Source organism: Pollicipes pollicipes, unplaced genomic scaffold, assembly GCF_011947565.3.
Source record: "Pollicipes pollicipes isolate AB1234 unplaced genomic scaffold, Ppol_2.1 Scaffold_6686;HRSCAF=7923_pilon_pilon_pilon, whole genome shotgun sequence".
Taxonomy (NCBI): domain Eukaryota; kingdom Metazoa; phylum Arthropoda; class Thecostraca; order Pollicipedomorpha; family Pollicipedidae; genus Pollicipes; species Pollicipes pollicipes.
The window spans coordinates 32,144,701-32,158,204 of NW_023596921.1; the positions used below are offsets into that span (position 1 = coordinate 32,144,701).

The 13,504-nt window shown below is 50.1% G+C and overlaps 1 protein-coding gene across 1 annotated transcript; it reads right to left on the bottom strand.

Moving 5' to 3' along the window:
- Window positions 1-286: 286 nt before the first annotated feature.
- On the bottom strand, window positions 287-12,720 carry LOC119108190 (tubby protein homolog). Its single transcript, XM_037231766.1, has 6 exons — window positions 12,695-12,720; window positions 12,188-12,364; window positions 11,671-11,773; window positions 1,458-1,582; window positions 548-665; window positions 287-297 (listed from the first exon to the last, which is right to left on the bottom strand). The coding sequence occupies exons 2-6, from the start codon at window positions 12,329-12,331 to the stop codon at window positions 287-289; spliced, it is 501 nt and encodes a 166-aa protein (XP_037087661.1). The 5' UTR covers window positions 12,332-12,364; window positions 12,695-12,720.
- Window positions 12,721-13,504: the final 784 nt, after the last annotated feature.

Sequence of the window (13,504 nt, forward strand, 5' to 3'; positions counted from 1 at the left end):
AGCGGACGGGGTGTGAGCCGCCGCGGAGGAGACGGCAGGCCGGAGCGGACGGGGTGTGAGCCGCCGCGGAGGAAACGGTCGGCCGGGGCGGACGGGGTGTGAGCCGCCGCGGAGGAGACGGCAGGGCCGCAGCGGCCGGGGTGTGAGCCGCCGCGGAGGAGACGGCAGGCCGGAGCGGACGAGGTGTGAGCCGCCGCGGAGGAGACGGCAGGCCGGAGCGGCCGGGACGGCATAAGGAACGGCAGAGACGGGAGATGCTGAGGAGATTTGGGCAGGGCCGGTCGAGTTATGGTGGTGCTGTGAGTCGGGGTGGCGAAGGAAAGCGCTGTCTGGCCACCGGAAAATGCACAGTGCACTGTCTGGTTGCCGATCAGTGCACAGAACACTGTCTGGTTACCGTGCAGTGAACAGAACGCTGTCTGGTTACCGAGCAGTGGAGAGGACGCTGTCTGGTAACCGAGCAGTGGACAGGACGCTGTCTGGTTACCGAGCAGTGGACAGGACGCTGTCTGGTAACCGAGCAGTGGACAGGGTGCTGTCTGGTTACCGAGCAGTGTGCCGGTCCCGCTGATTGCGGGCAGCTGAATCCGACGGTGGTCAGCCGTCATAGCAGGCACGATCACCGTCATCTTGCGTGGGCCGCGAAACCCCATCACGTTCGTCTCCTGCGATCCACGGAAAGGCATCAGCACGGCAACACTCGGCTCATCGGACACGGAGCACATGGCCCGCACATCATTCCAAGTCATTTTGATTACGCAGATTCGTTCCTAGGTACATCATGTATATTTCCAGAAGCAATACAAGGCATTAAAACAAGAGCCTGATGCAGAGAACCCTGGGTGCCGAGTGCTCGACTTACCGTGTAGAAAATTGTATGCATCAAAAACAATTTCCTGGATATATATATATATATATATATATATATATATATATATATATATATATATATGACATCTTTTTTGGCACCTGGCCAACAACTGAAGGGTAAAAGAATAACTCCGCTCGCCGTCAACGGCGTCAGAGGGACTTGCATTGAATCTACAACGTGTGTGGCCATGTTGTAAAACCCCAGGAGTGTTCACGATCACCCCAGGACTGTTCACGATCACCCCAGGAGTGTTCACGATCACCCCAGGACTGTTCACGATCACCCCAGGACTGTTCACGATCACCCCAGGAGTGTTCACGATCACCCGTCCTATGTATTCCGTCGCATCGTCAGAATGAATTCCCTCGGCATGCGCTACCCAGCAGGCCCTAGCATGTTCACAAGCCCCTCTCTCCTCTGCAGTTCTCCCTGACTGCGTCTTCACAGCCTCAGTGGCCTGTCCCCTCCGTCCTCAGTCCATCTGGCTCTCAGTCCTCTGTGTTGGGTCACATGGGCCCCCCAGCCCCTGCCCCGCCAGCAGCGCCCGGTCCCGGGCAGGCTCGGCCCGCGCCCGGGGCAGACTCACGTAACAGATGGCAGCCACCTCCTGGCGAGTCGAGAACGGGCTGCGGCCCAGGTGGCGACAGCGCGGCGACACGCCGCTGTCGTACACCGTGAACTGCGTGCCCACCAGGTTCGAACGCACTTTGCCTGAGGAGAGGCGGCGGGGCGCGCCGAGTCAGACCCCACAAGCTGGGCGGTCGCGGAGCGGCCCGCGCAGACCAGCGGCGGACGCCTCCGGAGGCGGCGGAGGTTAAGGAGTTTCCGGCGATGACAGTTCGGTGTTCGGTTAGTACCGACATGTTCGATAAGTAAACTTGCGTTCGGCTCGAAATGACTTCTGAATCGGCTCATGAGTCAATTATTTTGGTGTGAGTCGTCAGCTGAGAAGGCTCACAAGAAAAAATGGCCTCCGAGTCATGAGCTGAATTATGGGCCGACCATTTCAAGAAATGTTGTGCCAATGAGTCGTATGGCTCAAATGAAAATGGTAAAACGAAGAATTAAAGCACATTCCACACAAATAAATACATCATTTCAGAGTGTTAACATGAACAGCATGCAGCATTAGCTATAGGGCTTTTTGCAAAATCAGCACAAAGTTTTATATTAACTTCGAGGAAGCAAGGAAGGAAGGAGGAAGCAAATTCCTATATCCTATGACAAAATAAAGAAACAATTGTCTGCCACATCTAAAATCCAAGAGCTGGTCATCTTGTTATTGCCAGTTGTCACAACAATTAACTAATCTATACCTCACGGGTCAGAGACGGATCCAGGATTTTCGTCAAGGGGGGGGGGGCATGGGACAATGTGGGGCACCCCTGGAGATTTGGGGCCCCTCCCCAAAAATATCCTTGCATTTCGGTCATTACATCTTAAGACAAGTCGTATGTCATACACACACACACACCACACACACACCCACACCCACACACACAACACACCACACACACACACACACACACACCACACCACACACACCACCCACACACCACACAACCACACAACCACACACACACCACACAATCACACACACACCCCACACACACACACACACACACACACCCACTAGACACACACCACACATATTATATAATTATATCTATATATATATACTTAGTATATGCTAGTCTATCTATCTATCTATCTATCTATCTATATATATATACATATATATATATATATATATATATATATATATATATATATATATATATATATATATGTATATCTCTCTCTCTCTCTCTCTCTCTCTCTTTATTTTTATTTATGTAATAAATACGGAAACCCGTATTACTCTGCACAGCCCTATAAAGCATAGGCATGCTACGCATGTACACACATAAAGCTCGCTCATTTTTTACAGATCATTTTAAATGCTGTGATTTTGAGGCAAGTGTTTCGTAACAGCGGGCAAAATAGCCTTGAATTGAGTGCTAACAACCATCAAACCCAAGCATGGACTTCATTCCTAGCTTATGTATTTACGGCTAGGCGGCTGTGCGATGTAATCAGCTGGTGGCTGATGACTAATACACAAATCTTCCTTTGTTATTGTGCAGTACAACATATCAAAGCATTCAAAATATATTAGGAACATGATTCACTAGTATAATAAGTGTCACACGCTCAATAGCCAATGGAAATGACACATACGACGTCGGCGGCAAGTAAAATTACGTTCGGCAATCGCGCGTAAAAATTCATCGGCGCATATTCGACTGCTGCTCTAAGGCGAAAGCACCAAGGCTAGTAGGGACGGAACCAGAGCGATCATGAATGCCGCAGGACGCCAGCAAAGTGGCTCTCGTCAGCAAGTATGGGGCCCTCAGAGCAAGCAAAAAGAGCGCAAGACCAACGTGGTGGGACCCTAAACGATCGGTAATGCCCCGGCTGGCTGACATATAAGGCCCCGGCCATAGCACTGGACCCTCCAAGCAAGGCGGAATTATCCAATGAATACCCCTGCGCGATCAATAGTGCACGGGCAGGTTAGCAACACGAGCCTCGATAGGAGTGAAGAGTGCTCCGCAAATGAGACCAAAGGGAGTCAGTCCTCAATCGAAGGAGAGGACCCCTGAGCATCGGGTGGCCCGTACATTACTTTATAAGAGCCCTAGCTACAGCTACAAGGTTCTCCAAGCAAGTGGAAATAATCCGAGATTTATATGAAGGGCCCCTGAGAAACTGAGTGTACCCTGGCATATGAGACCCCGGAAAAAGTGTATAGAGCCTTTAGGGCGAGTGAGAAGAATCCGTGGAGGAAAACCTGATCGATCAACAGTGCTCAGCATAGAGGCGGATAGCGTCCCAACAGCGCATTGAGCCCTACGAGAAAATGCAAAGAGATCAAGGACAACGAAGAAAGCTCCTTAGCAATCAGATTGACCCGGCAAGTGTGCATATAGGGTCATGGCAACCAACAACGTAATGCCTCTGACAGCGTAATAAGCCCCAAACCTTTCCCCAGGCAACACTTTCTCAATAAGCGAAGAATGAACTTCGTTTACGTATGAACTTTCTACTTTTGTTAGCAATGGTTCTTGGTTGTCTGTAGGCCCAAAGGTGTCTAATTTTTTTTTTGTAAGAAAACTGCGTCCAGTCTGGCCGTTTATGGGCCCCTTCGGAGCTTTTAGGTACCCACGGCATGGTCCATGGGGGGATGGTCTCGTGCCTCCCCTCCCCTCCACCCTCTGCATCCGCCACTGGTCCGAGCAGCTGAATTGATGGGGTCCGCCAAGAACGTAAGGCCATCCATTCAAATAAGACATACTCACGACGCAATGAGTAGGGCTCTGAACGAGCGAGTCTGCCCGAACAGGTTAACAGATGGAACCCTGTCAAGAGCGTGGGACCCTCCATTCAAATAGGAAGTGCCCACGACCCAATGTAGAGGGCCTCTGAATGACCAAGTGTGCCCGAACAGGTTAACAGATAAGGTTCACAAAAAGAGCGTGGTGCCCTCCATTCTAATAGGAAGTATTCAAGACCCAGTGCAGAGGAACCCCAAATGATCCAGTGCGTCAGAGCAGGTCAACATATCGGACCCCGTCAAGAGCGTAGGGCCCTCCATTGAAATAGGAAGTACCCAAGACCCAATGTAGAGGGTCCCGAATGATCGAGTGTGCCCGAGCAGGTTAACAAATAGGGCTCCCAAAAAGAGCGTAAGGCCCTCCATTCGAATAGGAAGCAACGAAGATCTGATGTAAATGGCCCCATAATTATGGAATGTACCCGAACAGCTCATCAGCAGGGCCCCAACAAGAGCGTAGGCTCCTCCATTGAAATAATAAATAACCAAAACCCAGTGCGGAGGGCCCGCGAAAGATGAAGTATACCTGAGAAGATTATCAGGTGGCTCAGACAAGAGTGCAGGGACCTAAATTCAAACACCAAGACCCAATAAATAGGACCCGAAGAATTCAGTGTGGCCGAAGCGACGAACAGATGGGGTCTCCGACAAGTGCGTAAGGCCCTCCATTCGAAACGGAAGTACCCAAAACCACATGGAGAGGACCCCCATGATCGAATGGGCCGGAGCATCGTAGCAGAAGGGGCTCCGACAGGAACTTAATGCCCTCCATTCAAATAAAAAAATACCCAAAACCTGGTGCAGAGGGCCCCTGAAAGATGGAGCGTACCCGAATAGGTCATCAGATGACCCGGATGGAAGCAGAGCACCCCAAATTTAAACACCAAAAACCAATGTGTAGGCCCCATCGAACAATCTAGTGTCACCGAGGAGGCAAACAGAGAAGGCCCCCGACAAATGTGTAGGACGCTATTCAAATAGTATGTGCCCAAGGCCCAATGTAGAGGGCCCCCGAACGATCAAATGTGTCCGGGCAGGTTATCAGATAGGCCCCGACAAGAGCATAGGCCCCCCCCCCCCATTCGAATAAGAAGTACCCAAGACCCAATGTAGGAGGCCCCCGAATGATCGAGTGTGCCCGAGCAGGTGAACAGATAAGGTTCCCAAAAAGAGCGTAAGCCCCTCCATTAAAATAGGAAGTATTCAAGACCAAACGCAGAGGACCCCCGAATGATCAGCGCGTCATAGCAGGTTAAGATATAGGGCCCCCCTCAAAAGCGTAGGGCCGCCCATTGAAATAGAAAGTACCCAATACCCAATGTAGAGGGCCCCCGAATGATCGAGTGTGCCCGAGCAGGTTAACAAATAGGGCCCCCCACAAGAGCGTGCCCCCCCCCCCCATTCAGATAGAAAGTACATTTAGATAAGAAGTACCCAAGACCCAATGTGGAGGGTCCCCGAACAACTGGGCGTGCCCAAGCGGGCTATCAGCTGGCCCCCGACAAGAGTGTAGGACCCTAAACAAGTGGCAGATAATTGAAAACGCCCTAGACCAATGAAGGGCCCATGAGCATATCGCAAGTGTGTCGGTAGGTTAACCGATACCCGCGTAAAGGGCCCCTGAGCAACCGAGAATACCCCGGCAGGTTAAGGTATGGAACCCCGGCTATAGCCCACAGAGTCTTTCCGGTGACTGAAAAGAATGCGTGGAAGGGCCCGTGATTGACAAGAGTGCCCCGGTGCGCTAACAAAAAGGGCTCTAATAACAGCACAGGGCCCTCCGAGCAAATGCAATGAAATGAAGCGCAACGTGGAATGCTCCTTAACGATCGAAATGATCCTACAAGTGGGCATATAGGTCTCCCAGAAACAGCATGGGGCTCCTAGACAGGGTAAGAAGGCTTAAGATTTCCAGTTCACAACTTTTCCAATCTTTGAATAATTTTTTGACTTCTCATAGGCCATTCACCTTCGCTTACAACTGTTCTTGGCCGCCTGAAAGTACGGAGATACCCAGTTTTTTGCGTTTTGTGTTAAAAACTGCACCTGTTCGGACGGTTATGGGCCCCCTTGGAGCTAATGGACCCCCTCGGGGCCCGCGGGGGCCGTGGCCCCGTGCCCCCCTCCCCCCCCCCACCTTGGATCCGCCCGTCACTGGTGGTAAAACCTGCCGACTTGGTGGATAAGGTCGGCGACAAAAATGTATATATTCACGCGAAGCTTGGTGACAAAGGTGTTTTTGGACAGCAAATTTCAGTGACGGCCAAGACGAAATAATGCATGCGAGACATAACATGAGGTCTCCATACATAGATATTATGCCTCCATTGTCGTATATCTCGTCAAACAACACCAGCAAACGTTTCACGTGAAGACTCTTTACCGCACTCTACGGCACCATGACATCTTTTCTAGGCTTCATTCCAACCCGGTGACAACAATGTCCTACAGTTCAGGGTAAGTCGGCGTGACGATCCGAACAAGGTAGAAATTGATCTGTGATTATCCAAACGCCTTTCAAGACACCGAAAAGCCTGTTTACTCACTGGAGCAGTCACGAGCGACCAGCCTTCTTCCCTTGGAAAAGAACCGAAGGTTCGATGTTAAAGTCTGATGGCGTGTCTCATGAAGGGGAATAACATCAGGTGATAATAGCTCTGCAATGCCAATTTATGTCACTTTTGCTCTTCTCCTGATTTTTCAGTCAAAAATGTTGGTTGTGAAGGAATCAGCAATGAGGGGGCTAACGCAACATAGACAGGCAGTGTACCAGAAATAAAGTTGGACTGGTACTCCTGCATTATACATGACAACCATCATGGTTAAACTTAGATTTGCATGCAACTTGCATACCAAGGGCAATTCTGGCTTGCTTATTTAACTTTTACCAATTCTTGGATGCTGGTAATAAAATGTGCCATTCTGCTATAGCAGTCGATGTTTTCGTGATCTGGAATGCAGATTTTTACACCAGCATATATAAAATAAAAAAGAATCGCAGCCAGCAATTTTAACCGCTACCCTGATTCGCCGGCTTTTGTAACGCGGACTTGTAGTGGGGTGACATGGAACATAAAGAGGCGTGTCCCTTATTTAATTATGAGTTCAATGGCATGTAGTTGTATCTGTCTGGACCCTATATTTATAATGTAGGGCTTCGTTCCTGCAACAGTGCCAACCCTCCGCGCGCGGTCCGCAGAATCGTCGTTTACCTGGCCGCCCGCCGCACCCGGCGGCCTTGAATCGTCTTGCAATGATCGTGAGAACCTCGCTACTCTGAAGCTAGAATCGCTAGGACATTTTTTGGTGTCAACACGCGAACAACGGATGCCCCAGAGGCTACCCAAGGTTTGAGCGAGACTGCACAATCCGTCGCATTGGTATGCTCAGAAAACCACAGGGGGTTGGCATAGCCTTGACGCTACTGGGCATGGACTGAATGACCATTTTGCCATATAATGTTGCATTTCGCTATGGGTAGCATTTTTTCTTCCAGAAACTTGGTCGGCGACAAGAAGTACAATTTCACGACCCTTGCCATACCTGAAACCCCCACTCGCCACTACTTCAACTGTTGCAGGCATGCTATTGCTGGGGCTGTATGAAATAAACAGCGCAGTGGCAAGGTCGTCTTGTCTCACATGCGGATTACATCTCGCGGAAGGTGACTTCCCGAGGATTGCATCGATAACCATTTCCACGCAACAGGCAGCTTGCAGGAGATAATTTGGTCGGCAGATTGAGTCTTGGAATGCGAGTAAAGTGGTGCGCAGCGCACAAATCTCTACGCAGCACGAAAACCTGATTTGACTCCTAACTCATCATAGGGTGACCTGATGAGATGAGTTTAAGGTATCCTGGCGAAAATGGCGTCGGCGCCTACGTTAGCCTATCTCTAGTTCAGCTGTTGAGTTGAGTTGAGTCGAGTTCAGCTCAGCCATTACAAAAACTGCAATCCGATGTTGAATTGCTGACACGCGATCGCCGACGACACGGCTGGTACTAACTAGTGGAAATGTAATCACCTAAGTGTGAATGTCCTTGGCTGACCCTTGGCAGGTACAGACTGCCAACTGTCAGGTTTCGCGCAGTTTAGCCCACATTGCAAGCTACATAACAAATGGGTTTGGGTCGTAGGTAACAGGTTACAGGAAAGGCACTGCTTGCTGCGCTGCACTTGCTAGGCTTAATCTACAAAATTGCTACCAGACTATTCGTACCAAATACACAGGTATATGTATATATATATATATATATATATATATATATATATATATATATATATATATATGTATTTTATATAATATAATATTATATACATGTGTATATGTATATATATATATATATATATATATATATATATATATATATATATATATATATATGAACATATGCATACATATATGTGCATATGTACATATGTATATATCTATGAGTCATACGGCTCACGAGTCTATACGGCAACGAGCCAAAATTGGATTAGATATTTGATTCTGCAAACTGCGTTAGTCATGAGTCAAATGATTTGCTGCAAGCAATGAGTCTGAACTGAGCTGACCCAAAACATTAGGAACGGCGGGTCATGAGCCGAATTGGGTCTCAAAATCTGTGAGCCGCTTCCGAGCCGTTCAAAACAAGGTTGAACCGCAAGTCCTTCGATGAGTGCAAAGAGGCAACGCCTCAGAAGGTCGCTTGATGAAGTGCGGTAAAACTACACGCAATTTACAAACTTCTCTCAGGGATTGGGCCCACCGCAAACAGACGGCAGCCTCACGATCAAAATACGCTCGTGGTGCTTCGTTTTCATGCAAGGTCGCTATGAAACATAAGTGGGTCCCATATAACAGAAATACTGGAAGAATGGCTCTGTCAACGCAGGCCCGAGTCATGAGTGGGATCCTTGTAGTCCTAGATAGTGGGCTCATCTCGATGGGAAAACCTTCTTTCTTTTATCGCGCACGACAGACGGATTAAGTGAAAATGAAATTCCCCGAGCAGGTGAGACGTAAGTCGGCAGGTTACAAAAGGAGAAGCTAACATCGATAACCTTCGAACGTGCGCGTGCTATGTCACTAGACCTACAAACATGCACCTATGGAGCTCTCACATTACCAAACCACCGATCTCAATCCAGCAATGCTAAAGTCGTTTTTTTAATGGGCTCAGGTTTTTCAAGCTTGTGAAATTTACCTGGCTCCGCCACTCGGCGTCTTGTAATGATATGCTGATAATACAGTACGCTTGGTGAGCTTTTCAAAATCGTTTGAATGCTCTTTTCTGCTCGCCTTTTACTGTATCCAGATGCTCACCAACCGTTGCAAGCCTTTGTTCTTTTTTGTGACATTGCATCTACCAACACCAGAACAGCCCACCGGCGCAATGAATCGCATTTGCTCGCACTGCCAGCTCAACAGCTAAACATGAGCAGAGTTGACAGAAAACACTGAAACAATTTAGCTATACACACTAAAGGCCACTGGTCGCAACAGTGTTCAGAGTAGACCAGAAAGTTTCAGCACGTTGAGTAATGGTGTCTTGTCTTTGATGCGCATGGATGGAACAATGTTCCGGCTTGTCTCTTTAAAGCTACCTTGGGTGATAATAACTGATTGTGTCTGTTGCGTGATGGTCTGCACGTTTGCTTGCGAGATAACCCCGACAGGTGCGTCGGGTGTACTGTTGGACACGCCTCACCGAGGCTTGTTGAGGCACAACCTGACTGGATGTTTCGCTTCCCTCACATACCTTTCCTCGCACAACTTACGTTCTAACTCATATCCGACATGCGTTGAATAGCATACACGCCTCTGACGCCGTCGCAGCACGCGTGACATTCTCATCGGTCCGCCGGACACGGCAGACGGCTGGCCGGCGTCTTGACAAGGCGCTTTTCAAGCACTTTCTGTTGGACGAACGAGCGATCCGAAACGAAGCTGACACATTGCAGGGTCCACAAATTTTGTCCGTCCACATTTAGCGTGTCGATAGTTGTCAAACTATCGACTCGAAGTCGATCTCGAACCCGAACAGAGACCCGAACCGCTGGCCTGATTTTATAGATGGGAACCGCTCATTCCGTTGGAGCCGGTTGCGCGAAATCGTGCGTAAGGATCACTGGTGCGACCATCGGTTTGATATACCTTCGTGCTGTAAGCCCCATTGGCTTCAACTGCAATTCCTATCTCCAGGAACGGAAAGCACCAGAGGCGTTGGAACGCTCTATCATGAATCGAATTGCGGATTGCGCGGGGCTTAGGCGCTCTAGATATTAGTGAGGTTCTCACCATGAATCCAAGTGTCTATCATTTCATCTATGCATCTTAATAGTTCATGTCAAGGAAATATCAAGCGTTTGTCTCCTTAGTAAGCCTTTAGTAAGCCGGGGAACATTATTTGCATGCCCGGGACAGCATGATTTGTACGATCGTGTTGTCCCCGGACGGGGAGTGAACGAGCTTCAACGCCGCCTCCACAAATGTTACCACTAGACGCAGAGCCCCCCTCCCCCTTTGTTTGGAATAGTGTGGGGGCGAATATTCATGAAATCTTTGTCCTCTGCGATGACTGTGATGAAATGACACATTGGATCATATGAACTAATTGTGAACCAGTGATGTATTAGAGCGGGAAAAATAAACCATGCTAATAAGGTATTACTTCAACATTATTTCAGGTGGAAGAGGTATATTCATTAAGACATGAATTTCAATGCGTGGGTGTAGTGCACGATCGTTGGCTGCTCGATGACGAACATGGATTTTTTCCCATGCTGTTTTTAAACTGATTAAGACCCAAAGCCTTTTCATTTTGCATTTTTCACCCATATTATATTTTCAACCGTTGAGCAAAACGTTGTAACTTGACCGGATTTTAATATACCGTACGTATCTACTCCGCGTATTATCAAAAACGCTATGCTTTTTAATACATGTTTCCCGGCACCTCGACCACAGTGACCTTCAGCACATTTTCCACAAGTGGATGCAAGCAGCTTAACTCCTGTAATTGCCTGTAAAGCGAGCTTAAGCTCAGTACTCGATACTCAGCGTGTACCTGTACAGAAAACACGATGATACTCTGTTCTTTGTAGGGGGAGTGGTACCGCCCCCACTTCTCCTTTGTAATCGGAGTGAAGAACAGCTGAGGTCTAGGATGACCGTTATGATAATCAAGCACAATCATGAAAAGCTTATAGAATGTCAGGAACCAAACAACGTTTATCACAGGTGAGGACGCCATGCAATTAGCGGTCATCAAATGTACATTTGTTTAAATTGTTGGTGCGGAACAAGACAAGTTACCGCACCAAGAGCAATGAGATCAAAGCAAGCTGCTCTGAACATCAACACACAACTTAGCAGTTATATTGCTGCATGCTAGGCTGCGTACACAACTGCATGGCATGCAATAAATCTGAACATACCGACGAAGGCTTCAGCTCCTCTGGATAGATCGGTGGGATCCGTGGAGATGAGGTAGTTACTGGTGGTACTTTTCTTGCGTTTCCGGCCGGCTAAGAGAAACACCTGCGGGCACGTATGGTCAGCCACCTGAGGCGCATTGCTCAGATACGTGTGGAATCTCCGCGAGCAATTGCAGCTCTGCCTTCTCGTAACCTTAAGGCAGCAGCTCACTGGACGCAACTGTAGTCAAAGTGTGTCGAGCGCTGCGCATTCTTCGATCGCAGAAATGTCACTCGGACGGTGCGACCCCCCCCTCCTACCGTCGTGCCTACACAGTGCAGTGGTGCGACCTGTCGTGTTAAGTGTAGTGGTGCGACCTACCGTCCACAGAGGTGGTGCGACCTAATGCACACAGTGCGGTGGTACGACCTACCGTACCAGCGCGGTGGTGCGGTGTACCGTGTACAGTACGTTGGTACGGCCTACCATACACCGTGCAGCGGCGCGACGCACCGTGCAAAGCGCGGTGAAACCTGCCTTTTTGCCGTCATCTTTCTCCATGTGCAGGAAGTAGGTGGGATAGAAGCCGCGGTCCATGCCGCGCTTGTCCCGCGTGACCCGACACTTGACGTGTACGCCCTGCGCCGCCGGCTCCATCACGAACTGCTCCATGGCGTCCATCTGGACCGCCACCGGGCTCACGTTGGCACTCGACTGCTCGGCACGAGGCGGCACGTGTCAGTGGAACGCGGCGCCAGGCCGACCGGCCAACACGGCAGCGGGCTCACCCGCGCAGACACAAACCCAGGCGGCATCCGGGGACAGCATCCCGTGGGAGCGCCCGTCCAAGCCACCAAACCCAGCGCGCTGCCGTAAAGCCGGTCCATTTGGCATCGGCAGCGATGCCAAATGTCGTGTTCGGCAGCTGACAGCACCGGTCGTCCAACAGCGCACTTCAGGTCGACCACACCAGTTCGCCGCCGACCGACGGCGCGGTGGGCGACCGGCGGCGGGCGCGCCGCCTCTGGCCTGCGGTGCACTGACCGGCCGGAGCGCGAGGGGCGTGCTGGCGCCGCAGCTGTCGGCGGCGCTGGTCGGGCGGCGGCCGTAGGCCTCGGCGACGGCCGACTCCGGGTCCAGGAGGGTGGCCACCTCCTCCAGCTGGTGCTCGTCGGCACGCGCGTGACACAGCGTGCGCCACCGGCGACCAGCCGCTGAAACACGCCGACTCCCGTCAGGGAACAGGGCGGAAGGCGCTGGAGCCGGCCGGCTGCTTACCGTCTCAAAGCGGCGGCAGGGCGGGACAGGCACGCTCTTCACCGGCTCAGAGCAGCGGCAGGACGGGACAAGCACGCTCTTCACTCAGAGGAACGGTAGGACAGGACAGACAGGCACTTCCGGTACGAATGTACTCTAATTTGAGAACATTAGATTTATGGGTTGTCTTTTGATGAGTTGTATGCACACACACACACACACACACACACACACACACACACACACACACACACACATACGCACACATTTCTTCGGGCTTCAAGAATACGTGTCACCCTTGACAGCGTATGGTGTCATCTCTGCACATCCGAAAACAATAAAGATGGATGCAACATAGTTGACCTAAGACAATTATTATACCGGCTATTTTCCGACCCGTGAAATTTCTCATAAATATTTTCACAAGCCTTCTGCGTTTCTGATTTCTTATTAGGGTTTCGAAAGCGTAGAAGCTCACCCTTCGCAGCACTAACGCGATTTGTGCGATGTTATTTGGGAAAGCAGCCATGTTTGTAATTGATCCCAGTGGCAGTCTGGGAGCGATATGGCGGGCTGCCAGCTGACTCACCGTCAGCT

Coding starts and splice junctions, on each gene's coding strand:
- LOC119108190 (XM_037231766.1), bottom strand. CDS start 12,331: ATGGACGCCATGGAGCAGTTCGTGATGGAGCCGGCGGCGCAGGGCGTA. Junction 11,774..12,187: donor AGAAAGATGACGGCAAAAAG/GCAGGTTTCACC, acceptor ACGTGCCCGCAG/GTGTTTCTCTTAGCCGGCCG. Junction 666..1,457: donor AGGTGGCTGCCATCTGTTAC/GTGAGTCTGCCC, acceptor CGTGGATCGCAG/GAGACGAACGTGATGGGGTT.